At 47.8% G+C, this 27,120-nt stretch overlaps 1 protein-coding gene and 2 non-coding genes across 3 annotated transcripts; 1 reads left to right on the forward strand and 2 right to left on the reverse strand.

The window, feature by feature from the left end:
* Positions 1 to 1,220: 1,220 nt before the first annotated feature.
* TRNAV-AAC lies at positions 1,221 to 1,293 on the reverse strand. The gene has a single exon. It is a non-coding gene; the product is annotated as a tRNA-Val (tRNA).
* Positions 1,294 to 1,538: 245 nt separating this feature from the next.
* Positions 1,539 to 1,612, reverse strand: TRNAN-GUU. Its single transcript has one exon. It is a non-coding gene; the product is annotated as a tRNA-Asn (tRNA).
* Positions 1,613 to 8,007: 6,395 nt separating this feature from the next.
* On the forward strand, positions 8,008 to 15,691 carry LOC125322091 (arachidonate 5-lipoxygenase activating protein). The gene is made up of 5 exons (XM_048295699.1): positions 8,008 to 8,129; positions 11,694 to 11,793; positions 12,752 to 12,822; positions 14,102 to 14,183; positions 14,820 to 15,691. Exons 1-5 carry the CDS (start codon positions 8,060 to 8,062, stop codon positions 14,980 to 14,982), a joined length of 486 nt encoding a protein of 161 aa, XP_048151656.1. The 5' UTR covers positions 8,008 to 8,059; the 3' UTR covers positions 14,983 to 15,691.
* The last annotated feature ends 11,429 nt before the right edge of the window (positions 15,692 to 27,120 follow it).

Raw genomic sequence — 27,120 nt, forward strand, 5'->3', positions numbered from 1 at the left:
GTGATTTGGGAAAGGCATAATTGTGGCACTCAGAGTTTGGAATCAGCTCTGCAGAGACAGCACTGTGATTCAGATCTTACTACTTGATGATATATTCAAACACCTCTTAGAGTAAAGGGTGAAAAAAAGGGCTGCCTTCTTGCATCCTGCCTACAATAAACCAACACATCTGCAAAGAAGTTGCCTGGATGGATTTCTAGCTGCATACCTGCTAGAGCACTGCTCTAGAAATCTACTGTGGTGCTGATTACAAATCTGATTTTGATCTTAATGTTTTTAATGGCTGGCTATTGCCATTTATTCTTCTATCACTGTTTTTGCTTTAAATAATTATTCTCTTCCTGACAATATATCAGGGAGAGCCATTGTGTCTTGTCTGTGTTCCTTTTGCAAAGCTAAACAGCTGCTCTTGATGTGAGCCCCTTCATGCTCAGAGCAAGGCACGTTACCTTTCGAGCAGCTTATGCTCGAAAGTGTATGCTGTGCTTTATTTAAAGTCCACCAGGATTCAGCCTCGGAGTGGAAGAACTTCCAGTCCAAGTAAAGATCTAAGACAGTGTGCAGACAGAGCCAGAGAGAAGACAAGGTGAGTGGGATAACAAGGCTGATGGAGTTTGAGGCATGCTTAGTTTTACACTGTGCACAAACATGGTGTAGTTGTTTGTGAGGGAGATGCTGAAGCTGCACAGCCCAGGACAGCACGGTGGAGACTTCGGGCTCACAAAGGAGAGGAGATGCTGGGAAAGGAGTGTAAGGAAGTAGGGGCCGGGTGTCTCCAGCATATATCTCCAGAAAGAGGCCAAAGAAACCCTCAGGAGACGCTTCTCCCCGGACCTGGGTCTATATTACTCTTCTTATGTAAGTTAGTATCTAAGTGGGCTTCTGTAATGCCCAAGGCAAGTGGTTGTAGTTTTTGTCCCAAGTTTTCTGATGATGTTCAGACCGTTTCGGCTGATGCTCGTTTCCCCTCCTCTTGGCGATCTTTCCGGGGAAAAACGCGTTTGCCGAGGGGCTCGTGCACGGGAACGATGCTGAGCTTCAGCACGGGCCCCAGCCCTGCCCCTGCTGCTTCCTCACGGCCCCGCCGCAGCCCAGGAGACTGCTCGCCCTCTCCCACTCCCGAGGAAGGCGGGATGTGCCCCCCAGGCGGCCGCTGGCGCGCTCCAAAAGAGGAACCAGGAACGACGTCCGCAGTGACACGGGAAGGGGAAAAAACACAGTGTTTCCGCCCGGTTTCGAACCGGGGACCTTTCGCGTGTTAGGCGAACGTGATAACCACTACACTACGGAAACCTACACACTGTAGCCATTTCCGGCAGTCCCTCTTGACCAATGGCAGGGAGCACCCGCGGCCTCGCCGCGAGCATGCGGCTGTGGGTGGAACGCCTGTCGGCGGAGCAGGACGAGCCAGGCCCCGGAGCCAAAAGCTGGTCTCGCGCGCTTCCCGCCCGTATAAAGGCGGCGCGGGCCGGTTACAGCCGCTGCCGCTGGCAGGAGGGAAGGAAAAAGGCACCGCGCGTCACAAAACAGTCGCGCCCCGTCCCTGGGTGGGCTCGAACCACCAACCTTTCGGTTAACAGCCGAACGCGCTAACCGATTGCGCCACAGAGACACGCTGGGCTGCTGCCTCGCCGAGTTACTGCTGATTCCCGCTCTGGCTGGGGCGGCTTTGTGTTCCTTTGTGTTCCTGCTGCTGCCCGCTCCTTCCAGGGGCTGCGGGTGTGCGGGTTGAGGTTTTTCATCACCAGCTTTGGTGCCTGTTTGCTTTTTTAATCTGAAGAACGGTCCTTTCTTTACTTTTCTTTGTGTTTTCTCTGTTGTTTTGTTTTCTCTGTGGCCTTTTTTGTTTGTTTTCCTGAGGGATTGGGAAAGAGTGGACAAGCAGAAAAATATAGTGTTTGAAGTTCTGCCTGTTGGTGGGACAGTTGCAGATAGGAGCCTGAAAGCTGCTCTCTGAGACAGCCCAGCTGGCAAGAGGAAGCTCTGAGAGTACCTGCCAAGGATGAGGAAGGCAAAAATTAGCATTGCCCTATTATTAACATGGCCAAAGGATCCAACATCTTTCCTCCTGATAATTAGAGTTCCAAAAGGACTAGTTGTGACCAGAGACTTAACAGGAGACAAAATTTACCACACAGTGACCTTTGATTCAAAGACCTTTGATAATTATTTGCAAGAGCTAATGGAAAGCGGGAACACTGGCAGAAATGACACAGGGCAAAAGAGACTTCTCAAAGCAGAGTGGAGAGGAAGACCTGGGAATCTCTGCCCAGGAAGCCTTGCCTCAGCTCTAAACAGTCTTATTAACAGAATTATTAATCAAATTGCAGCCACCTAAAAGGTAATAAGATGATAATGGCAGCAAATAAAAACCAAATCAGCAAGGAAGATATACCCTAGATGGATGAGGGCCAAGTCTGGGAATACTTAAGCAACCTGCATGTACATAAGTCTATTGATCCCGATGGCATATACCCACAGGTGCTGAGAGAAATGGCAGATCCATTGCAGTCTCCATCAGCTTTGATCAGTCATGGCAATGAGGGGAAGTGCCCAAGGATGGGGGTACAGCAACATCACCCCCATCTTCCAGAAGGGCAAGAAGGATGACTGGGGGAACCGGTCAGCTTCACCTCAATCCTTGGGAAGGTGATGGATCAGCTAATCCTGGAAACCATCTTCAGGCACATCAAAGACACAGAAATCACCAGCAGTTGGTCAGTATGGCTCGAACAAGGGGAAGCTATGCTTGATAACTTGATAGACTCCTATGGTGAGGTGACAGCCTGGTAGAAGAGAGGAGGGCAGTGTATACTGTCTGCCTGGACTTCAGTGAGGCCTTCGACACTGCCTCCTGGGAGATTCTTGCAGAGAAGCTGTTGATGTGTGGGTTGGATAAGCAGACAGTGAGGTGGATTGTAAAGTGGCTGTTGTGTCTAGAGGGTGGTGATCAGTGGCATGATGTAGTTGGAAGCCAGTGTACCCCAGGGATCAATACTGCACAACATTCCATTAATGATCTGGGTGATGGGCCAGAGTTTACCCTCAGCAAGTTTGCAGACAGTACCAAACTCAGAGGAGTGGCAGACAGAGCAGAGGGTGATGCTGCTATCCAGAGGGACCTTGACGGGTTGGAGAAATGGGCTGATGGGCACCTCATGGAGTTCAACAAGGAGAAGTGCGGAGTCCTGCAGCTGTAGACAAAAGAAATATGCACCAAGACATGCTGGGGGCACCTATCTAGAAATCAACCTGACAGAAAGGAATTTGGGTGTCCTAGTGGACAGAAGGTTGAACACGAGCCAACAATGGGCCTTTGTGGCCAAGAAGGTGAATTGTACCCTGGGTCACATCAGACAAAGCGTTGCCAGCAGCTCAAGAGAGGTGATTCTGCTCCTCTGCTCAGCTCTGGTGAGGCCACCTCTGAAATACTGTGGGTAGAGTTAATTTTCTTCCCACTAGCTGGCATGTGGCTCTCTTTTGGATTTGTGCTGGAAACAGTGCTGATCACAAAGGGATGTTTTAGTCACTGCTGAGCAGGACTTACGCAAAGTCAAGGCCTTTTCTGCCTCTCACATCACTCCACCAGCAAGTGGGCTGGGGTTGCATGAGAATTCGGAGGGGACACAGCTTGGACAGCAGATCCAAGGATTACCCCATACCATATGGCATCATGCTCAGCATATAAAGCTGAGGGAAGAAGGAGAAAGGGGAGAACATTTGGAGTGATGGTGTTGTCTTCCACAGTAACCATTATGTGTGATGGAGCCTGGCTTTCCTGGAAATGGCTGAACACCTGCCTGCCTGTGGGAAGCAGTGAATGCATTTGTTGTTTTTCTTTGCTTGCATGTGTGGATTCTCCTAACCCTTTTCTCACTTTTATCCTTCTGATTCTCTCCCCCATCTCACTGGTGGGGAGTGAGTGAGTGGCTGCGTGGGGCCAAGTTGCCGACTGGGGTTGAACCATGACAATGAGACACAGAGGGTGAGGAGGAGGAGGCTGTGCCAGGGGGTCCGGAGGGACTACCGTTTCAGTCTTCCAACTCTGTGTTTTGAGCTGAATTTGTACAAAAGGAATGTGGAGACAGTAAGTGAAAGGAGGAAGCCTGTGAAATGTGGAGAAGGAGGGGTTTTTGAGGTGGTGCTCTGCTGGCTCCCACAATGTCATTCTCTGGGCTGTGCAAAAGGAAGCCAGCATTTTAAAAACTGCAGCGTTGCCCTTTTCATCATGCTGCACTTCACATTTCCAGCTCTGTTCATGCACTCCGTGGGGGTTTTGTCAGGATTCAGCAAGGATGCGATGCTGAAGCAGGCTGCCGTGAGGCAGGTAGTCACCCACGTGTGTGTGTGTGTGTGTGTGTGTGTGTGCACTATGTTTGGTGGTGCTGTGGCTTTTGAAGTTTGCAAAGCAGAGTGCTAATATTAACCAGCCAGTCCAAGGGGCTTGTGTCTCCTTGCATTTATGATAAAGCATGACAGCTGGGTGTCACCTGGCATTTATATGTGGGAGGTTCACACAAGCAGCCTTTATTTTATCAAGACACACTTTCATTGGAGTCCTTGCTGCTGAGCACTGATCAGAGTGCATGAGAGGAGAGGAGAGATGAACATCCCAAAAGATATTTATAGATCTGTGTTCCCAGTCCTTTCCTCTTCATCATGAAAGCAATTCTACAAAAGGGTTATTTTGACTGGCTGTTCAAGATTCCAGAGGAGGAGATTAATGTGCCAGAAGCCTTGCAGTGCAATTGGAAAAGCTAGCTGGCTTTGCACATTTTCGTGAGCTTCATGGCTTACTGTGTCAAGGTTATCTTCCTCAGACAGGACAATGTGGATGTTAAACAGCCATGCAGCAAGCAAAAGGGCTGGGGTCTGACAGCAGCTGCTGAAGCGCTGAATTACCTGTGCCTGAAGAGGTCTGACCACAGCTGGGGTTTACAGAAGGTGCAGGCACTGTTCCTCAAAGTGTGTATCCCACCCCCTACACCCCCTTTTCTTTTTTTGTCTACTCAGGAAAATCCCTTATTTCAAACAGCCAAGTGAGATATGATGGAGGTGTCTTGCACTGATCTTTCTCCCAGGTGGACCAGGTTTTCCAGTGGTGCCAGGTTTATCTTATCCAGACAGTGCTCCTGTGTGTGTGTGTGTTTAGGTCTCAGGGAGAAGGAACAATTTAATGTGTAGATATGGAAAAAACTGTTATCAGAGTCATTTTAGCCCTCCCTTGCCAAGGCAATTCCCCAAACTGCAAAAATATTGCCAGAATCTCCTTGTACCCTGCAGCTATTCCAGTGCCAAGAGGTATGAAAAGGTAATATTCCTCCCCACGCATGGTTTCTGCTCTGTCTGGATATACAACAGTGTTACCTTGCCACGGTAAAGGGACTTCTTCTTCCATGTCTCACATGCCATCTTGATTTCCTTGTTTTTCCTCAAGCAGAGCCCTCAGAGTGATGCTGCACTTAAAAAAACCCAAACAACAAAAAACCAGCAAAACAAAACTCTGCAGTTCATTTCTTAAGGCAGCCATATCAAAGAGATTCTTGGTGGCAAAGCTTTTTTCTCCCTGCACGCCAAGAAATCATTTTAACAAGCCCTGGAGTTGATGTCATGTGTTTTTTTCTGCAGGGAGGAGTGCAAAACCCTGCTTTTCTCCACACATACACGTGGGATGGCTTTGGAGCAAAACTAGGTAAGAGGAGGGAACAGGCTGGATTTCCAGAAAAGCGCCGGGGATGTCAAATGCCAAAATGCCAAAGTGTGCTGTGATGCCAAGAGGTGCCAGGGAGAAATCAGAAGGGGCAGAGCAAAAGAGCAAAGTGGGGATGAGTGTGTGGTGAGAGGCACTGAGCAGCAACAAAGCAAAGAGCTGGAAAACAAAGAGCAGGACAAGGAGAAAGCAAAGGCATCAAGAGCTCAGCTCTCACGATCCCTCGCACACAGGGTGAGAGATGGGAGCTTGGGTCAGCCAGCTGGAAAGCCTGCTGGCATAAACTCCTGGTGTGTTGTGGGGTTTTTTGCATTATGGCATCTTCACACCTCAGCAGCCTGATTCCTACCCCTTTTTATACGAGAGTTCTGCTGAATAGAAGCCACCTCTGGGAAGTCTTTGATAGCAGGGAAGCATGTGTGTTTTCTTGGCAAGTTGGAGCAGGCTCATGTGCTTGTGCTGCCACTTGTAAATCAAAAGCAAGCTGCAGGCTGCCTGATAGGTTTGCACCGGTGTAAAACAGGCAGCAGAAGGGGAAGGCTCGGTGCCTGCTGCAGGAGAATGACTGGGAATCCTCCTACCATAGATGCCCCGAGGACCTGTGCTGTCCCCTTCACCCTCTCCTGTCAGCAGCTCCCTCCTGCTTGCCCATGCCCATGCACAACTCCTCTCTTTACAGTCATAACATTGATCTCTGCTTAGACAATATTCCTCTTTTGACTTAATTCCATAGCAGCTTTTAGGTGATGGGTTTTTCTTGTCAGAAGATTAGTAGATGCTTAGCATTAAATACCATCCCTAAATACCAGCTACAATCCTATGCTCAATAGACCACAAAACATAAACATTGATGTTCAAGTAAGAAAATAGCATATTCTGGGGAAAAAGAGAACTTTAGTCTGAATAAAAGCATTCTCAAAGAGCTGTTGTACTTCTCTATTTGTTCTTGGATTTAGGTTTTTTCCTAAAGCAAATCTGGCAAATTTTTACATTCTGAAGAAAATACCACAAGCCAAATCTAAACCTAGATGCTCTTTATGGCCTTGCTTCTCACACAGTTGTATCTGTATGGACTGTAGGGAAGGTATCCCAGAAAGACAGCCTTTTCCTATTAAGATAACTATGTCACAGCTCACAGTGTTAATCACTGACCTCTCAGCCAGTTTCATTTACATTTCCGTTTATTTGTTTATACCCAAATTATATGAGAGTTTTCCATATGTAAGACTACAGATTATAAAAATTTGCATGATAGAGAGGCTGGGTAAAAACACCATTGTAGGTAAATGTGTCCCCATTGAAAAAGATGGGGTTTGCAGGTTGGCTCCTGCTGGGAACTCCTACCTGGCTGTGTCCCATCCAGAGTGAGGTCTGATTTGCCTGTGACAGTAGCTGGTGAGTGATCTCTCCCTGCCTTTATCTCAACCCCTTAGCCTTTTGTTATATTTTCTCTTCCCTGTCCAGCTGAGGAGAGGAGAGATAGAGTAGTTTGGGTGGGCACCTGAAGTTCAGCCAAGGTCAACCCACCACTCTGTCCAACACCGCAGCCTGTGCTTCTGGGCCAGCTTCACCAAGGGATTGGATCCGAGCTGTGAACATGCTGCAGCAGTTGTGCTCAGCTATATTGGGCTTCAAGCACTAAAACTGGGGCACAACTGTGAAGTCTGAGCCTGTAAAACACTGAATGCACATAGCTGTCACTGACTTCCAAGGAGTTACTCATAGGGGGAAGGATGCAGGATCCATGCCTGGTACATATTTCTGTGCTCACCAGCAATGCTCACAGCATTAGTGCATTGCCCATTCCAGTATGCCAGGGGGTTCAGGAGTTTGGCTTGTGACATACAGGCCTGGAATGTCCTCACTGGTGAGACTGATGGAGATGTGACCAGGGAGAGCATCTGCATGAAAGCAACAACATTACTGAGACTGGTCAACATTATTTCTCCTCCCAGCTACTTGTGGAGTGGTAGGGCACTTGCTGACAATGCCATGATAGCCTGACTGGTTTCTTCCAGCCTTTTGCTGTTCTACACAGCTGGCCAAATGCTTAGACATACTTTAGATATCCAGGTAGGAAGGACAATAGATATCTTTCCACATTATGTATCCTCTTAGATCACAGACCTGTAATTTCTTGCTTGCCTGGGCTTCATCTGTTTACCATGAGTGAGCAAGCCTGTGGTTATTGGTCTGACAGGCATCAGAGCAGAGGGTGCTGCCCCTCTCCTGTGAAGCCGTAGGAAGTGTTTCATGATTCAAGATAAGACCTTCACTTCCTCATTCTGTGTCTGTAGTACTGAGCTGCCACCGAGGCTGCACCGTCCACCCTGACAGCCCGCTCACAAAATGGACCAGGAGACCCTGGGAAGCATTGTCCTGCTTGCCATCGTCACCCTGATCAGTGTTATCCAAAATGGTAAGATAAAAACAAGCATTTATTTAAAGGATAAAAGGGAGCTGAGGAAAGTTCAGGATGATGTATGTTGAGCTGATCTTTGGATAGATGATCTTTATTTATAAGTGCATGCATGCTTAGGCATGGCTTTGGCTTTAGAAATGGTCTTCTAAGCATGGAATTTTGTGTGCCATCGTGGAAGTATCCTGACAGTCACATGGTCCTGCTCTCTGATATTCTAGAGTGAGTTTGTTATACATTTCAGCTAGTGTAAGGACTAATATGCTGGGATACCCTGTGGCAATATGCATTTTGATTTGATGACTAAGACCTCCTTTTCCAACCTAGGTCCCTGCTGTGGTCAGCCAGGGCTACTCTCAGCTGGAATTCTGCTGCCATGGGCAGGGACAGAGTCCCTGGGGGGGCTGCAATGGCTCAGGCCTTTGTGTGGAGCTGGGTGAAGGGGACAGAATTGGAGGAGTCTGTGTGGGCTATTTGTGGGCAGGCAGCTCTCCTGCTTTCCTGCATCTCCGAGTCCTGCAGTATAACTAATCTCCTTTAACTGTGGTCCCAAGAACACTGCACATTTCCGGAGATGGTGAAGTTTCCTTCTCTAGGTCTTATTCAGACCGTGTATAGTCCCTTGTACATTCTTCAAGATTTTTTAAATAAAACAAGTCTCTCTCCTGTGCAAATTTGATTTTAACTTCATCACCCTCTCTTACAAATACTTATTTTAGCAGGAAATTCTGCCCAGAATACAAAGAAAGGATTGAGTTTTGCCTCAGCTGCACTAAATTTGCCCAGGTTCAAAGAGATTCAGCAGTGGGATGGGGGCTGGTGAAAATTCCAGAAATCTTTAGTGAAGGCTTCTTACTACAAATGGGAGATTCCCACTGAACACAAACACTGAACATTTCCTAGGAAATGGGCTATTCTTGGGCTGCTGCAGAGAGGGGAAGTGGTGAGAGCCTTGCTGCCAAGGAGCAAAAAAAAAAAGGGAGATGCAGACTGATTAATTTCAACATAGGCACTAAATGCCATGTCATTTAACCCAATGTTATTCTCTGGTAAATGCACAGTGTGTGACATCACCAGAATATGGCACATTAACACCAGAGCATGTACCATAATTAAGAAAATGTGTCAAATATGCATTTCTTGCTATTTAATCATATGACTTTATATAAAGGGTTTTTTCCTCTCACTCAGACATGTCAGACTTCCATCCATGTGCTTTTACCTCATGGAAATCTGTCTGTGATATTATTGACCCAACTGCTACAAAGGGGAAGCAGGATGCTTGGCAGAGTGTGCCAAGCATGTGAGGCAGACAGCCCTAAACCATGATTTCAAGCCTTGCATCATCTGATTTCCTCTTCCCAAGCTTTCTGTCTAGAAAAGTCTTGCAGTGAATGCAATAAGGAAGGCAGTAGAAATGTTTGTCAAGGGGTGTCAGGTGTACTGAATTCTTGCCATGGCTCTCATTCAGGAAAGCATTTGGGCATCTGCTTGGCTAAGTGCATGAAGTCAGTACCATGTAAATTTGTGATTATATGCTTCTCTGCATAGGATGCAGGACTAGAAAACAACTTGGGTGAATGCTGTTATTCCTAAAGATGGAGGTGGGCTATGTTGCTGCCCCAGTCTGCTGTCCATTTACTGTCACCTTGTTCATGAAGGAAATCTCCACATCCCACACAATGACTCATGTGGCTGCATACCACTGAGTGACGCATGCAGCCTAAAGTTTTGTTCTTTTGTCGAGAGATGTTGCAATCCAGCAGCTTTCAGGGCAAATCAGTGATCATTGCTGAGCAGATCAGGACAGAGGAAGCAAAGTGGAGAGAGAAAAAGAGCATGTTTGCAAGCACTGGCTTGGTTGGATCATCAGTTCCCAGTTTCTGTTGGCATGGACTTGTGAAACAACCAGGCTTACACTGAACCCTTGCACATTACCTTGGTCAGAGTGGGACTGCCACTGTTCAGGCTCTGGGCAGTCTGTGCAGCCTTGGAGCCTCAGGACATTATCTCCTGGAACAGCTGAGCTGAATTAAACCTCTCCACTCCAGTCTTGCTCTGCTCACTCCTCTCGTGCTGGCTTGTGAAAGCACCCTCTTGCCTCCTGGCATCACGGAGCGTCTCTCTAGCAGCAGGCTGATATTTGGGAAGTGGCAGCACCTGCAGCAGTGGAGAGGAAGATAAATAGCTTACTTGGCTTTCTCGGAAGCTGTGGTATTTTCTAGAGATTTCACATGTATGATAAAAGAAAGGGAGAAGTTATGCTTCCAGTGAGTCCATGCAGTCCCAGACCTACAGAAAGTGGTTTCCCATCGCTGCAGCTTAGCACTGGACAAAAAAGTGCTGATCAACCCTATCCTCTTCAATTAGGTCCTCTTAGTCACTGTAGGCAGGGTAACTTCTTGCCAAAGGCTGGGCTGGTGGGAAGATGTGGGTGCTGAGAACTCCCGGTGGCTGGGCCACTGGATGGTGTCTGGTCTGGGTCCCCCAGGAGCTGGCCAGTGCACTGTGCTGGTGGCAGTGGGGGGGTCTGCAGCTTGGCTCAGAGTAGGGGTGCTGACTTAAAGCACTGAGGTTTTTTCTGCAGAAGGGCTGTATGTACCATGGGGATCAAACAATACTGGAAACCAAAGAAGTCCGTAGTTTTTATTAAAGACAATGGAAGTACAAAAGACCTACAGCATCAATGGAGGGGGAAAAAGGAGGCAACTCTTCCAATTGAAGGAATGAAATCCTGCAGCTTATGTAGTTAAATTTTTACTGTTATAATAATGTATTTCCTGATGGGCTATCTTTTATGTATATATATTTGGTTAATATTCCAAGCCATAGATGATTTGGATGCACTTGAGAAGGGATGCACGACAACAGAAAGCTTGCAGCTTGTAGCCTGCCAGAGCTCTCTCTGGTGTATTTAGACATATGATTGATGGTCTCTGGTTTAGTGTCATCAGATAAAACGTGTTTGTCAAGAGCATGATACATTATCTTGTGGTGCTGCATTTTTGCAGCAGCTAACACTCTGACACAACTCTGTTGCTTAAAAGGAGGATACACACAGATCAGCCATTAAGACCAGGCTTTCTGTGGGCCTTTCTGGGAAAAGAACCAGCCCTGCAGCATGTCCTTGGTTTGGCAAATGGGTTTCACTAAAAGAGAATAGACTCCCTTGTCTCTCTGCTCTGTTGGAGAGCAAGATTTGGGGTTGGCAGCTCTGTCTGGAAAGCTCTTTTCCCACTGGGAGCTCAAAGGACCAGGTCAGGGCAAGGCTTCTGCAGCAGAGATGCAGGCTGCCTGAAGTGCAGTGTTGGGATGAAGCAGGGATTGGAGGTGAGAGCCTGCTATCAGTCACACACAGATATGTGGGGATGCATGGAGGGTTTGGTTAAACCCGGGTGACAGCAAGCACACTGGCCACATCCTGCACCTCCATGCACCTGTATCTTCTCTTGCCATCTGCCCAGCTTGGATGCTCATGGGAACAGAGCTGAGCCCACAAAGCCCAGCTTCTGCAATATCTCCAGATGACATCTCAGACTGAATACTCTGTGGTTTCCTTAACAGCTTTTTTTGCTAACAAAGTGGAGCATGAAAGCAGACACTGCAACAGCAAGGGGTTGCAGCGGCAGGGGTCCTCCTCCTTCGACCGTGTCTACACTGCCAAGTGAGTAGACACTGCCAACTGAGGCAGAGTGGGGTTCATCATGCTCTTCATTAACATTAAATCCAAACCCTTTTAGGGGCCAGAGGTGGATTCCAAATGCCCTCAGATGAAGACTTTTTACATAATCCCTTTCTGCTCTCAGTGTTCAGACCTGTGGTTTTCGGATATGTTTGCTGTGTGAATTCAGCACCCTTCTTGCCACCATGTGCTTCATCTATATAGGTCTTGCAGCCATTATGAGTACTGTGTCTCTTCATTTGGGAATCAGTTCACTCTTCCCTGCTGGAAGTGTGACACAAGCACAGCCAGAGTCCCAAGGGCACTGTGGCTCAAAAGGAAAGAGCCAGCAGAGAGACGTCAGCCTGCTGAGGAGCAAGTAGGTGGCAGAGCTTGTACAAATCCCTTGGCACACAGCTCCCCACTTCTCCACTTCTTTGCTACATAGAATCACTCTCAACTTCTTCACTTCTCCCCCTCAGAAAGCAATCCCAGCTGAAGGAGGCAGCTGGAAACCATTCCTGTTCCCCTGCAAAGACACATGTTAACTCTGTGAGACACTCTTATTTGTGGTGCAATTCTACATTTGTTGGTTTCCTCCAATAGCTTTATTAGTATGACTCAATTAAAAGGACTTTAAGCCAATAAAGCTCACAGCATCTATCATGATCAAACAGGTTAGGAAGAAAGTGGCTTTCACAGGTGCACACGATGGTTTGTTTTCCTCATCAGGCAGCACAAAGACATCCACTATCTGAGTGAGGAAACAGGGAAGCAGATGTGGGTGAGGAGTCCAGCTCCTGGCAGATCAGGAGCCTCCCACTGCTCTGGGATAAAAGTCTACTGTCAATGGCACTAGTGCAGCCCAAATTCACCTGCCACCATTCTCTGCTGGTGAAACATATTGATTTTGTTTCTATTTGCCTGTGCTCTGATTTCTCTCCTATAAATTCTGTTCTAGCCAGAACTGCGGACACGCATACCCAACGTTTCTCGCTGTGCTTTGGTGTGCTGGCCTCCTCTGCAGCCAAGGTAACATTCTTTTGTTTGGTTTTTTCTCCCTTCAACTTGGCACCACATTCAGCAAGGGATGGCAGTGCTTTGGAAGTTACACTTCCGGGGACCAACCCTCCTGCAGCAGGGGAACCTCTCTTACCCTCCTGTCCTGGAGCTAACACTCATGACGTGGCTATGCCAACAGACATGATTCAGGGTAGTCCAGGCCAGGGACATTTCTCATACTGGCATTATGGGTGAGTTCCCTTTGTTTTGGGTGAAGGGTTTAGTACTTGGTTGCTGGATGCAACATTATTCACTTTTGGGACAGGAAATGGACTCAAATTATTAAATTGCCAGAACTGCCAGGTCTCCCCTGTGCTGAGGGCAACCCAGGACTGTTTACCTGCATTTCTAATTGTGATCCCCTGCAATGCAATGTGAGTTTATCTAACATTAAGATGAATACATGTACCTGGGGTACATGTCTATTCTTTCTGGGAAAAAAAGGAGTTTCCTGACCAGGAGAAGAAGGAATTTTGTCTGCAATTGTGGGAAAAGCTAGAATTATGGGGGAAACCCCCTTTTTATATGCTCAGAAGTTGGTATTGGACCACAGTGTATCCTCCACCTGCTCCTAGTGAAGTACATCTACCAACTGCCTTCTCCTTCTGGTGAGGGCAGTGCCTGAGTTGGCACTCTCTTTCCTGAGCCTGGTATGACCCACACTGGGTTTCACAAAACCGTAGAATGGTTTGGCTTGGAAAAGATCTCAAAGATCATCTCATTCCAGCTCCCTTGCCAGGGGCAGGGACACCTTCCACTAGACCAGATTGCTTGAAGTCCCATCCAGCCTGGCACTGAACTCTTCCAGGGATGGGGCACTCACACCTTCTCTGTGAAACCTGTGCCAGTGCCTCACCAGTCTCACAGTGAAGAACTTCTTTCCTATATATAATCTAAACCTGCTCTCTTTCAGGTTAAAGCCATTTCCCCTTGTCCTATGAGTTCATGTCCTTGTAAAAAGTTCCTCTCCAGCTTTCTTGTAGGCATCTCAGAGGATGATAGGGAGTGTGTGCTCTGCAGTGGGCACAGTTGTGAGCACGATTACACCCGCAAAGTCTTCAGAAAATCTGGAGTGAGGGCAAGGCAAGTGCTCTGTTTCCCATGCAGAGGTCTCCATCCCAGTTCCAGTGCTTGTCCCATAACCCAAGGCTGCAGATTCCCGTTTCCCGTTCCAACCCAGGCAGCAGATGGAGACATACAGTGAGACCTGGGCTGGTGTTGTTAATGCACTGTTTTATCATTTACCCAGCTCCTGCTGCCTTTGCTGGCCTGATGTACTTGTTTGTGAGGCAGAAGTACTTTGTGGGCTACCTCGGGGAGAGGACTCAGAGGTAAGGACTTGCAGAGCCTCTTTACAAAACCCAGAATGTGGTAGGAGCACAGCCAGATGCTGCCACTTCCATAGGCTCAGCTGCTGGCTTGTGGTGCTGCCTGCAACAGATGCTGGCATTCCGTAGTGCAGGAAAGCCCCTCTCTTTTGGAGGAATGGGGGTAGCTGTGGGAGATGTCGGATGTGCAGCAGCACTGGGGTCAGGGGGCCTGCAGCTCCTGCTTACAGGACTCTCTGCAAACACAGGTTTGCATGTTTGTGCCACTACTTGCACAAGATTGTCCTTTTATATTAATATTTGTATTTTATTTATATTAATAAATTACACACATGTGAAACAGAGTTGTCCCACAGCCTGTGATGGCTGAAAACACATTCAAGTCCCTCTGAACAGACACTTGTAAGCAGCAGCCTACTCTGAGAACAGAAGGCCAAATCCAGACCCAAATGGATCCTGAAAATGACATTTAAGTCCTCGCAACTGCCTGGCAATACAAGACAGAAAAGAAATTTGCCCCCTCTCTCTCAGCTCCTGACGTCTTTCAGCTGCTCTCAACAGCAGAGTCCAAAGTCTGAGGGTTCTTCCATGAGGTGATGCACATTAACAAAGTGCTTTTCCCCATTTCTGTCTCCTCAGCACTCCTGGTTACTTGTTTGGAAAGCGCATAATTTTGTTCCTGTTCCTCATGTCTGTGGCTGGAATACTCAACTACTATCTCATCTTCTTTTTCGGAAGTGACTTTGAAATACACATTAAGACGATAACCAGCGCGATCTCTCCATTGCTGCTCATACCCTAACTCCCCACAGCACTGAGGGGGACAGCACGCTTTGTATATCAATGCCCAGAAGCTGTCATAATTCAACTGTTTAAGAAATGAATCCATAACCCAGTGAGATCTCTGTAAATCTCATGCTTGATGGGCTCTGTAGTTTGATTTAACCTTGCTTTTTTCTTCAGAAAAATGATTTATCATCAGCACTTGGCACACCCGAGGAATGGTAACAACTTCCAGTTAACTCTTTAGAATTTTTTCCCTGAAGTGCAGCTTGCAAGCTGATTGCATGACTGGAAGGGACATTGTATGCTTGCTTTGTAACTGTGTTGTACTTAGCTTTTGTTCCAAAACCCAGGATCCTCTCAGTGTTGTTCCTGACTGATGGCTCCCACAGTCACTCTCAGATAACAAGAACAGCCTTTCACCGGCATCCCACATGCCCCTGCCCGCATAAAGGCATGGAGCAGCCTCTTCACCTACCCTTTCCCTCCGACTTGCTGATGACCAAGCTCTTGCTGTCGCAGGAGGGTGGCAAATTGGCTCCTCTCTGGTCTTCCTTGATAAATATTCATGTGCGTAACACTCACCACACTGATCTCATTTACACTTCAGCCTCTTTGTTCTCCCAGAGCCGGGAAAAGGAGTAGTGTGTAAATGAGGAGGTAGTGTGTTGCCGGCGGGGTTGGTTTTGTTTTGATTGGCTTTGTTTAATAAAACAGTCCAAAGCGAAGAAATCTGTCTGCTGCCATCTTCTTTGCCCGGTGCATGATCCCAGTGCTCCGTGGCTCAGCAGCCGGCCGGAGAGCGGAGCAAGGGCAGTAGCACCGGGCTGTTCGTGCAAGCAGCTGATGGCCCTGGGCACGGCCCTAAAAGGGCGAGTTTAGCAAGTGCCCCTCTATGAGCACGGTCAGTGCTCTGCTTCCAGCACTGACAACGTGCCCCGCAAGTCCACGCTGAGGAGCGCTTTGATTAGCAGTGCAGACCGAGGTAGGCAAACAGGTAGCGGCAATCTTTTTAAACATTGCTACCCTGCAAGTGCTTAAGCTCTTAAGCCTGCCTGATTGCCACATGCGGGATGGATAAGGCTGTATTTCGTGACTCCTTCGGGGGGGAGATGAGACTCCTCGCTATGTGAGAAGAGGGTTTGCAGAGCTGTTCACAAAAGCAGGTGCAGAAAGCCATCTGCCTTTGTACTACACCGAGGCTGGAGGGTTTTGGTGCTGTCTGATGTGGCAGAGATGCTTTGCAAGGCTGCTCTCCTCTGCAGCTGGCCATTCACATGCATCTTTTTCCTTTTTTTGGCTTCTACAGGAATCTTAGATGTGAAAGATTAGTAATAGACACATTCGTTGCATGATGGTTATAAGTGTTCTCACTGGTTAGAATCAGTAATTAAAAAAATTTAATCTAGCCTTCTAATCAATAGCTGCTGAGACACCTTATTCCCAGGCAGGGCACTCATGTTGCTTCCCTCCATCCTTCTAACACACTCCAAACACTTGTCACACCACACTTGTCTGCTGTAGCTCTCTCCATAGCTCATGCCAGCTGCTTATCCTTGGTGGAGTCCCACTACCCTTCTGCCCCATGGTGTCACTCATCAAGGGATGGAAGCAACCCAGGAGGAGAGGGGTAAGCCCTGTGGTTTGGAGCTATGGAGCTCTTCTGCACTGCTGGGATCAGCAAAGGCTCATGCTCCCACCACCCTTGGCCAGTTCAGAGCAGGAGAAGCTTCACCAGCACCAGTCCCTGCTCTCCAGCCTGCTTGGTCTCCCTGGGGTCTGCGACTTGTTTTTGGTGTCTTGGGGTGGCTTGATGTTGTATTCCCTATCACTGCACTATGCCCAGAAATTAGTATATATGCCTTTCTATGCTTTTAAACTGAGCCTGAGAGGGGAAAGAGAAAAGTGTACTGTTTCAAAGCAGTTTGTTTTCATGTTCTGAGAACACAGAGATAAAAACATGTCTGCTTCTGCAGAGCGAGGGTGGGGAAAGCACCCTGCCTTTGGCCAGTTTTTCAGCTCCTTTTTTTTCTCCAGAGAGAGATGGAGAGTTGAACTTTTGTTTTCCTGGGACTTTGGTTTTTTCTTTTTTTTTTTTTTTGTCTGCTGGATTGTTTCAACATCAGAATACATCCGGAGGAATTTCCACCGAGGCCTTGGCCCTGGAGGGGGGCCCACCGCCCCATCCCAGCTCCAAGGAGGGGGAGAGAGAGATCTACAGAAGGACTCTCAATTTTCTCCCAGGTTTCTCTCAGCAGAGCGAGAGGTTTTATTATTTAGCATTATTATCCTTTTCCTATGTGTTTGTTAAATAAATAGTTTTTATCTCTTTCACTTTCCTTCGAGGAAGATTTATTTTTTCCCGAACCTGATGGGGGAGGGGTGGTTGTAACCTGCCTTCTATCAGAGGATATATTTCTAATTTTGACCAGAACAATGGAAACCATCACCTGTGAAAGGTGACTCTCCCAACTCTATGTGTCCACCTTGCAGGTTTCCCCAGTTGGTTGAGTCTCTCCTGGGGCCTTTTTGTCCTCTATATCAAGAAGCAGCTCACTTGACCTCACTCCTTCCCCTGTCAGCATGAGAAGCAGCTCTCCACCAGCCAGCTATAAAGGGAGGAGGATTCAAGTGTCTGTTTTAGGTCAGATAACCTATCACAGCACTCTGGGGCCTGTCCATTGGACTTGATTGTCCTTGTGGGTCCCTTCCAACTCAAGATATTCTATGGTTCTCTCTCAAATGGGTGGTTGGTTTTTACATACTTGTACTTAGGTATGGTCAGGTCATCTTTCAGAGGACCTAAAGCCCATCTTTTGCTGTAATGTTTTATTTTGCAAGAATATCTCCTACTTGCTTCCTCAAAACCTTTCTGATAACAAAAGAGATTAAAATGTAGGCAAAATCCATTTTCCATCTATTGGAAATGGAAATAGTGATAGGATCAGACAAACAGGTACTACATAAATTGATGACTATGTAAATTCTTGGTGAATGTCATGCTGTGTTTTCCATATTACAGGCAAGCCTTGTGGTTTCATTTGCCTTCCCACTCTCTCTGTGAAAGGAAGGCAACATCAGTGATATTTGGGCTTTTCCCACAGTGTTAGACAGCTCCAGTTTCTGTTTTCAGCAGCAAAACCACCCAGATCTTGTTGGTACAGTTGTCAGCACTTAGCACACCAGCTACTCAGAAAGCACAGACAGGCTCTTTGCAGGGGGGTTGCACTAGATGACCTTCAAAGGTCCTTTTCATCCCAAACCAGTCTATGATTTTACGATTCAACAGGTAAACATGCAAAAATACAAACACCACTGTAAAAATGCACGCTGGGGTCAAATACACAAGAACCTATGAGGACCTATTGAGCTGCACTGGGCATGGGAACACGGCTGGTGGCAGAAGTGGCAGTCCCCTCTGATGGCTCCTGCTTAAGGCTGGCTCGCAAGCTCCAGGGGCCACCAGCCGTGTTTGGTGCAATGCACAGCACGGCAGCTCCTGACCTGGAGTCACAGCTACGTGTGAACAGCTAACGCTTCCCAGTTCTGCTGATCAGCAACAGTGTGGCCAGCGGGATCAGGGAAGCAATCATCCACCTATACTCAGCACTGATGAGGCGCCAGAGACCTTATTGCTCTCTACAACTACCTGAAAGCTCTCTTCTCCCAAACAGCAAGCAATAGCCTCAAGTTGCACTAGAGGAGGTTTAGATTGGATATGAGGTAAAATTTCTTCACTGAGAGGGTGGTCAGGCATTGGAACAGCCTGCCCAGGGAAGTGATGGAGTCACCATCCTTAGAGGTGTTTAAAAGCTGTGTAGATGAGGCACTGAGGGATGTGGTTGAGTGTTGGACTTGGCAGTCCTGGGATAACAGTCGGATTTGATTACCTTGTAAGTTTTTTCCAACCTGAATGATTCCATGATTCTATTGTTGTGCTGATGCTGCTAATTGTCCCAATTGCCGTGTTGCCAAGCTGTGGGCTTTGCTTCACCACTGGTGCCCTGGCTCATTGCCATGGTGTGCCATTGCCACACCTCATGGCTGTTCATGCATCGAAATCCCAGGTGCACACACATTCTATCCGTGTGTGCATATTCCATCTGTGCATAGGCACAGTGTATTTACTATCTATCTATCTATCTATCTATCTATCTATCTATGTCTCTAACCATGTTGTAGGTGCTGAGTCATGTGAATGCTGGAGGCTGCTCAGGGAAGGCAGGGAAGAAGGTTGCTCAGGCACCAGCCCTCTCACAGCTTGCAGGCTGTGTACATCAGAGACTGCAGAGACTGCTGGAAGCCGGGATATCGCAGGTTGCTTTTGATCTGCTGACAAAGGCCTGGAATACATACAGTATTTCTGCCACAGTAACCGCATCTGCTTCCGTACAGCACTACAACCCTCTAGTGGAAACTCGGCCCCATCAGCACGCTGGTGCTGCTGGCCATGGCATGAGCTGTTCCCTCAAGGTTTGAAGCCTGACAGCAATGCAAAAGCATCCACATTTTGGAACAGGTGTATTGTTACTATTGAATGCTATTTTTTATTATTCTGATAAATAGGAGGCCCAGTCCTGAAGCAGGACCCTCCCTTACCCACGCCGAAGCAGGCAGTCTTGCTTAGCACAGGATCCAAGCAAGCAGGTAAAATCCAAGTGAAATAAGAAAAGTCTGTGCACCAGCCACAAGGGTTTCCTGCAGTATTTCCTAGATTCCAGTTACCCAGAGCTTGAAAAATCAGCCTGTGCAGTATCACCTTGGTCTAACTCACACCTCTGCCAAGTCAGGTTTCCGAATGTGTCTCTGAGGATTGGGAAAGTGATTCTGCTGGCATGGAGAAAAGACTGGCCCTGGACACCTTCTTCAGCTCTCACCTGCTCTGAGGTTACTTTCTTCTAGCAGAGTAGCAGGTTTAATATTCACAGAAACCTTTCCAATGCCCTGTTGGGATGGGATACTGCAAGGCACTGAGCACTGTCCCAAGGGAGTGGTGTGCTCCTTGCATATGGCACTGGGAGCAAGACTAGGCCATGCTTGGAAATAGTCCACCCTTGATAAGTGAAAGGGCAATAAAAACTGAGAAGAGTGATAAAACCGTTCACTGTGTGATTTTCAATTGGTCTCGTGTTTCCATGTTTCCCATGGAAAAGCCACTTTTTGAGAGGCTCTGCAGAGCCCAGTGGAGCCCACTTGCAGAGGACATGCTGACTCCTGGGAGAGGGAAGGATATTGTATGCCATGGTATCCCTTTGGAGCACCTGGGATACAGGTACAAGCTTCGCAATCCCTTTGGGGAATGAAGACTGCTATCCCTGGAGCTGCCAGGAAGCGTGCAGGACATCTCAGCTGTGGTTCCTATCAAGGCAGCTCAGTGGCTCAAGGGGTGAGGGTGGAGAATCAGCCATTGCATTGCTGACTGGCTGCAGTGAAGCAAAGGGTGCTCGTAGCAGCACTGTTGTGATCCTCATGTCCCAGGGACAGGAATAGCTCAACCCAGTGCCTGAACTCTGCCCCTCGGTGTACCTGCCATGGCAGCAGGAGTCTGTGGGCAGGAGAGCATCAGCTCTGCTCCATCCTGCCTGCCAGAACATCTCACTGCTCCCAGCCTGCACATAGAGACATAGAACCTGGCAAAAGTGAGGTTCCTGCCCCAAAGGACAAACAGCCTCCACAGAGACTGAGATGCTTTTCCCCTTTAGAGGAGAAATAAATAACTTTTCAATTTCAGCAGCAAGGATCTTCACACTGTGAGATGATTTCATTAGTCAGAGGAGTTCCTGGGGCTTGGTGCTGGCTGCCTATTGAGCTGCTCAGATGCTGTCCTCTGGGAGCTTCCTGCTCATCCTCAGGGAAAGGGAACCAGACACCAAAAGGGGCAGCTGTGATGTGGGGTGCCGAGAGGAAGTGGGATGTGTTTTCCACCTAAAGAAGTAAAGGTGTGATGACGTTGCAGTGGAGTTAAACTTGGAGTTATGGCAGTGCTGTTTCTGCCATTTGGGAGCTGGCAGGGACTTGTGTGTGTGCCGTGACGTCTCGCAAGGCCGGGGGATGCTCTGGGAGGCTTCGGAGCAGCAGGCTGATGCCTGCTGTGCTGCTATTTGCCACCACTCGTACAAGCATATGATTGATTTATTGTTCCTGTGTTTTCCCAAGAGAGCGCCACTGCTGCCTTCATCCCCAAACAATGTTTTCTGTGCTTTTGGCACAGCGCTTCAGAGGGCGTCAGTCTGATCCAGCAAGAGCCCCCTTGGTGCTCTGGGATTAAACAAAACAGCATGATACCTCCTGGCCAGCTGCTTCTTGCTATTTGTTTTGCTGCAGCGAAGGAATTTCTTTTCAAAAGGCAGTGCCAGCCTTCCCACTGCCCTCAGCAGATGGGAGGGGATGGTGGAGGTCCCTGCCAGCAGCTGTGAGGCTGCAGTCATCTGTCCCTGTGCTCTCCCACCACTGTGGGGACCACAAACCTTTGCTGGTGGACAGATTTACCTCCTTCTCTCAGCCTAGGCAGCTTCAGACATAAACCAAAGCAGGCCATCATTTATCACAGTTCAAGCTGTAGCTCAGTCCTGAGCTATGTTTAACAATACTGAGGTTTCTTGGAGTGTACCTTGCTCCACTTGCCTTCAGTAGAGGCATTGCTGAAGAGCAGAAAATAATAGTTTTCATGGCATGACCCCACTGCTCAGTTCGGCTCTGACCTCATTCTCCAAATCTCATGTGCCCACTCTCCCTGCTTCCTTCAGGATGCTTCCCAAGCATTCCCTTCAGTGCCAGCCTCACTCATTCGTCCCTCCCCATGTTTGTTGTACCCTCCATATCTGTCCTTCTGATCGATGCACCTGCTGGCAGAGCCACCTGGTAAGCCATACAGGGATGTGATCTGGCTGAAAACAGCTTTTTTTCCCCCTTTACTGGCTTGTTTTTAATCTACCTCAACTCCCTGATCCCCATTGCTGCACGTGGGGACCTTGACAGAGATCCTTGTGGGGCTCGCAGTGTGTCCTTTCCGTGTGGTGTAAATGTTGTGCTGATATATCAGTCTTGAGATGCTCCTATGGGGCTTAGGTCTCCTTCCCCTTGTTGACACCAAGGCACACAGAGTCACCCAGAGGCCAACCCCCCTTCTCTTCCCTCATACTCTCTGTAGGATTGACACAGCATCCCATGCAGCACAGAAAACATGACTGACCAGGGGTTCTCTCCCAGCTTGCAACCTCTGTTGCAGAACTCTGACAGCACAGACCCTACCCATGACATACCTGTGACACTGCTCGCAGATGTGGAATAGCAGCAGGAAACTGCCCAAGTGTGTCATGGGGACCAAAAGCCCTGCTGGCCATTGTTCATCCCACCCACAGCTGGCTTTGTTCTTGGGCTGCTATATTTCAGAAGAGTACGTCCATTTCCCAAACAGGGTCTTTAGTTTGTAAGTTTGGGGGTATTTTTCTGACTGAAATAGAAGGATGTAGCCCTTCTGATAGGGCTGGCAGCAACAAAGACTTGGCTCAAATTTAAAGAGGTTGCTAATAACACGTTAGCTCCAAGTCCTTGGCAGAAGTCAGCTGTACATTTCCTGTTCACACACAATTCACACTTCCTTGGAAACAGTCCTTCATAGCAGAAATGAAAACCAGAAAGGTAGATAAACAGTGCTACACTCCTACCTGTTCACAGCCCAGCCATCTCAGTGAGGTGCCCTGAGCCACCAGGCTGTTTGCTCCCATGAGGTGACAAGTCCCCATCCCACCAGAGCCAGCACTTCTCTGTGGGATTGCGTGTGCTTCCCCAAGCCTGACATTTCTCAGATGCTGCAAGCCCAGAGCTCAAGACTTACCACATTTGCACCTCAGTAATAGCTACCTCCAGCATTTCACTCTAAAATGTGTTTGGAAGAGTCTGACCTGGTTTCCAAGGTGTTGAGTATCCTGCATCACCACTCATTCTGTGGTGGGCTGATTTGGCATGCTGAATCACCCCTTGCCTCTCTTTCCTCTGCCCTGCCAGATCCCCTGAGACACAGTCCAGTTTTCCCCTGCCCTGTGTGGTCTGAGGAGCTTTCAGATGACAGTGTGCTCAACGTGCTAATTTGAAACAGGGGGATCCCACCAGGGCTGCATTCCCAGCACTCATCAGGCACTGGGCACAATGTGATGGGTGTTTGCTTCCTGTGGGATGCAGAGATGCTCATCTGTGGCCATGGGCATTTCAGACCCACAGACAGCTACATAATGCTCAGGGCTGCCCCAGGGGAACCTTTTGCACTGCTGAGTGGGTGTGAGGGGATCTGGATGGGTCTCACATGTGCTGCCACCACGCAAATTATGAGTGGCAAGTAAGGTTGAGTTGTGAGGCAGCACATCACATGAAAAGGCTGCGGTTTCACACACCACTGAGCACATTTGATATCTTGCAGGCACTGGAAGGAGATGGTTCATAACTTTGTGTGCTTATCTCAACCCTTGCCTTCCCAGTCCTGGTCCCAGTGTCTCATCCACACCTCTGCTTCAGCACCAGCACTCAGCAAATCTCTCCCTGAACCACTCCATCCCCTCAAATGGCAGAAGACCTCTCATTTCTGAGGGTTACAGCTGTCTGCAGAAAGAGCCTGAGAGGCCAGATCTTCTTCAAGATTAATTGCGGGGTGGGAAGTTGTGTTCAGCTGTGTCTGTGCAGTGTGTTCAGCTTAGTGTAGTTGAAGTTGCACTTAAAAGATGCCTCGGTTGTTGTGGTATTGAACTTGGGATCAGTGCAGGCTCATCCCGTGCAGGCTCAAATGCTGCTTTTAAACACAGCCAGAATTAAAATGAGGCCTGGGGAGTATCATTCTGTTTGCCTTGTGCTTACACTTGGTCACAGGGATCTTGGTCTCAGCCACCATCAGAGGTAGGAACACATCAACAAGCATTTTTTGGGCAGACTCAGTGCAGCTGATCTTATGTTATGATGAATTTCTGCTCCCAGCCAATTTTGCAAAGTACACCACGGCTGTCCAGCAAGGCGGACAGGGTGGTGATGCATGCAGCAAATCAATTAAGAGACACCCTGCCAAATGTATTCCTTTGTCAAACGATTCAGCAAATGACTACAGGATGGTACAAATGGCTTTTATTAGTGTAGCATGAAAAATTCAGCACTGTAAATGAGAGAAAGATTAGTCCACAGGCCCTCAAGACCATAGCTGGGTAGGGCTTGTTTTCTCTCTCCACCACCTGATGACCATAAGTCACACACAGACCTCAAGACTGGATGGTACCAATCTGCTCCAGGGCTTGCAGTGGAGAAGTAGCCATCTCCTAACATATCCCAGGGTAGGAGACCTCTGCTGGCCTGGGGCATGGCACAGCTCTTGTGCAGGAGCTCCGCACACCTGCAGCCCCAAGGGCAGTAACAGCACTGAGGTGGGTGCAAACACTCTCCTCGAGGCTTGGGTGAGGGGACATGTCCTGGGACTTGTGGTGATGGTGAGCAGCAGCCCACAGAGTAAAGCATCCCACTGTCATCCCCAGTCCACTTGAGGAAGCTCACACAAACCCACACAGTCACACCCCGTGCATCCTCTGCTCAGCCTCCTTCAGCAGAAATGCCACCAAAGGCAGGCAGGCTCAGGGCAGACACAGGTCAGATGTGTGCCTCCAGAAGAGCCTGAACAAATCCAGGGCCAGCAGCTGTGAAAGTGTATCTTGGGACAACATTTGGCAGGATCCTTGGTATTTTCTCCCCTCCCTTCTGGGCTGAGAGAACACAGAGGGTGATGCAGCAATGGTTTCTTCAGCACAGCTCTGTTGCAGCTCTTTGTTATGGTGGAGCTGTACCAAGCCTGAGAAGGCAGGACATCCCAGGAAGCCTTTGTATATGGACAGCTTCCTAACCCTAGTTCAAACCAGTCTGCACTGGGTTTTGGCAAGTGTCAGCTGGGCAACTTTTCCTAAAAGTTTCATTCCAAGCATGTCAGTGTTTTTTACTGTTGCTTTGTGGGGTTTTCTAACCCAGATGGCAAATTCCAACTGGCTTTTTCCTATGTTTGGCTAGTGTATTATATGTAATAGTGTAATAGGTTTTACACTAACAAGAGAGCTAAAGCTGATTGTTGGTCCAGTTTATTGGTCTTTCCTTATAAAACACAGTAGAAATTTGTGGGAGGTTTGCTTAAGTTATCCATAACTACCATAAGTGCTCAGTCATGGTCTAGCCCTGTGGGAGCTGTACAAGTACATAACTCACTCTTTGTACTCATCGTATATGTGGGTAAAGATGAAAGTATGACAGATATCCAAAGTTCTGGGGGCAAAGTACTGTGCTCATTATGCCAGGAGACCCTACTGATTACATTACGGAGTTTGTTGGTTTACCATTGGCAAAAGTCTAGTGACATTGAGATTTTGGGTACAGGAGTAGGTGTGCCTTGGATGGAAGATACAAAGAGCACCGAAACAGAGCCAGTATCAACTTCTGACAAAGGACCTCTCTGTGCAGTAGCTGTGAGGGAAGCAGAGCTGTGTCTCCTGCTCCTGAGGACCTGTCACCATCTGGCGCCTTCAAATACTGTGGTTTTGGGGTCGGGGTAAGACAAGCTGAGCTGGGCTAACTCACACGCTCCTCTTCTGTCTCAGCACGTTTTATATCACTCAGGTCGGTGCTTTCCCAACAGGTCTCAGGATTTAGTGCCGTTCATATTTGATCAGGCAGAGATCCCCAAGGAACAATTTGAATAGCAGAGGATATGAGTACAGAATATGAAGGGACCACCTGGGCCATTAAACCCGGTCTCCTGTTGTCCCTTGCAACCACATAACAGACATTTAATCCAGAAAGGTCTGGATTAAATGGAACTGCCCCCATTCCTCCTCCCCTGTGTGGCTGAAGACTGCAACATGATATTAAAGCCATCACTGAAAGCACATTTTTTGCTGCAAAAAGGCAGAGCTCCCAGAAAGTGGAAAGTCTCTGGTGTCTTTGGCCATAATATATTGCTAGGAATAACACAGTTCCTAGCAATAGCATTTCACACAGAGCCAGACTTGGCATTTCCCCAAACATTTTCTCAGCCATTCCAGAGATTTATAACTAATAATTGCATAGCTGGATAAATAATTAGACTCTGAGGTTTTGTCTTAGCTTTTTTCCTTATAAATAAATCCCTTATTCACAAGCTACATTAAAATACCTGTCGGTGGTGTAATGTGCATTTCATATTGCACATGCTTATTTCCTGCCTGGGTACATTGATTTCATTTCCATTATCGGTACTTTATTTATGCAATTATCAGACCTGTCTTTCATCAGAAATACACCTATTCCACCCGTATGGGTGTATATCACTGTGTTGGAGATGGTTCACATGCACAAACTGTTGTGGTACCATGCAGCTGCTTGCTATCTACCGCCATCAGATGGGGAGGAGAGCTAGGGAAGGGAAAAAAACCCCATGGGTTGAGATAAGGATTCAGTTGGTAATTGAAACAAAGTAAAAAAAAAAAAAAAAATTAATAATAATACTAATAATGAAAAATAATAAAACTCAATTGGAAAAAAAACCACGAGTGATGTACAAGACAATTGCTCACCACCTGCTGACCAATGTCCAGCCCATCCTTGAACAGGTATCCGTCTGTCTCCCGGGCAACAGCCTCCCGTTTATATACTGGCCGTGATGTTCTACAGTATGGAATATCCCTTTGGCCAGTTCAGGTCAGCTGTCCTGGCTGTGCTCTCTCCCAGCTTCTTGTGCAGCTCCTCACTGCAGAGTATGGGAAACTGAGAAGTTCTTGACTTAGGTGAGCTCTACTTAGCAACAACCAAAACATCACTGTGTTACCAACATCATTGCCGTACTGAATCCAAAACTGTAACAGCACTGTACCAGCTACTAAGAAAAAAATTATCTCTATCCCAGAAAAAGACAGGGCACAAACACACATACACAAAGAGTAACAGAAAAGTGGGTCAGGACAAGGCAAAAACCCATCATGAAATGATGGAGTCGTTCTAAATTGCATCTGATTGCCCTGACTGAATGCTGAGATATGGCAGAGCTGTGGCAGACCATGTTGTTCCACTGAAGGAGCATCCTAAAGCAAGAACAGTGACTTCCAAGAACAAACTCAAACCCTGCAGAAGACCTGTTGGTTAATGTTTAGAGGGTCCTTACAGGAAG

The sequence above is a fragment of the Corvus hawaiiensis genome, chromosome 2 (assembly GCF_020740725.1).
Source record: "Corvus hawaiiensis isolate bCorHaw1 chromosome 2, bCorHaw1.pri.cur, whole genome shotgun sequence".
Lineage (NCBI taxonomy): Eukaryota > Metazoa > Chordata > Aves > Passeriformes > Corvidae > Corvus > Corvus hawaiiensis.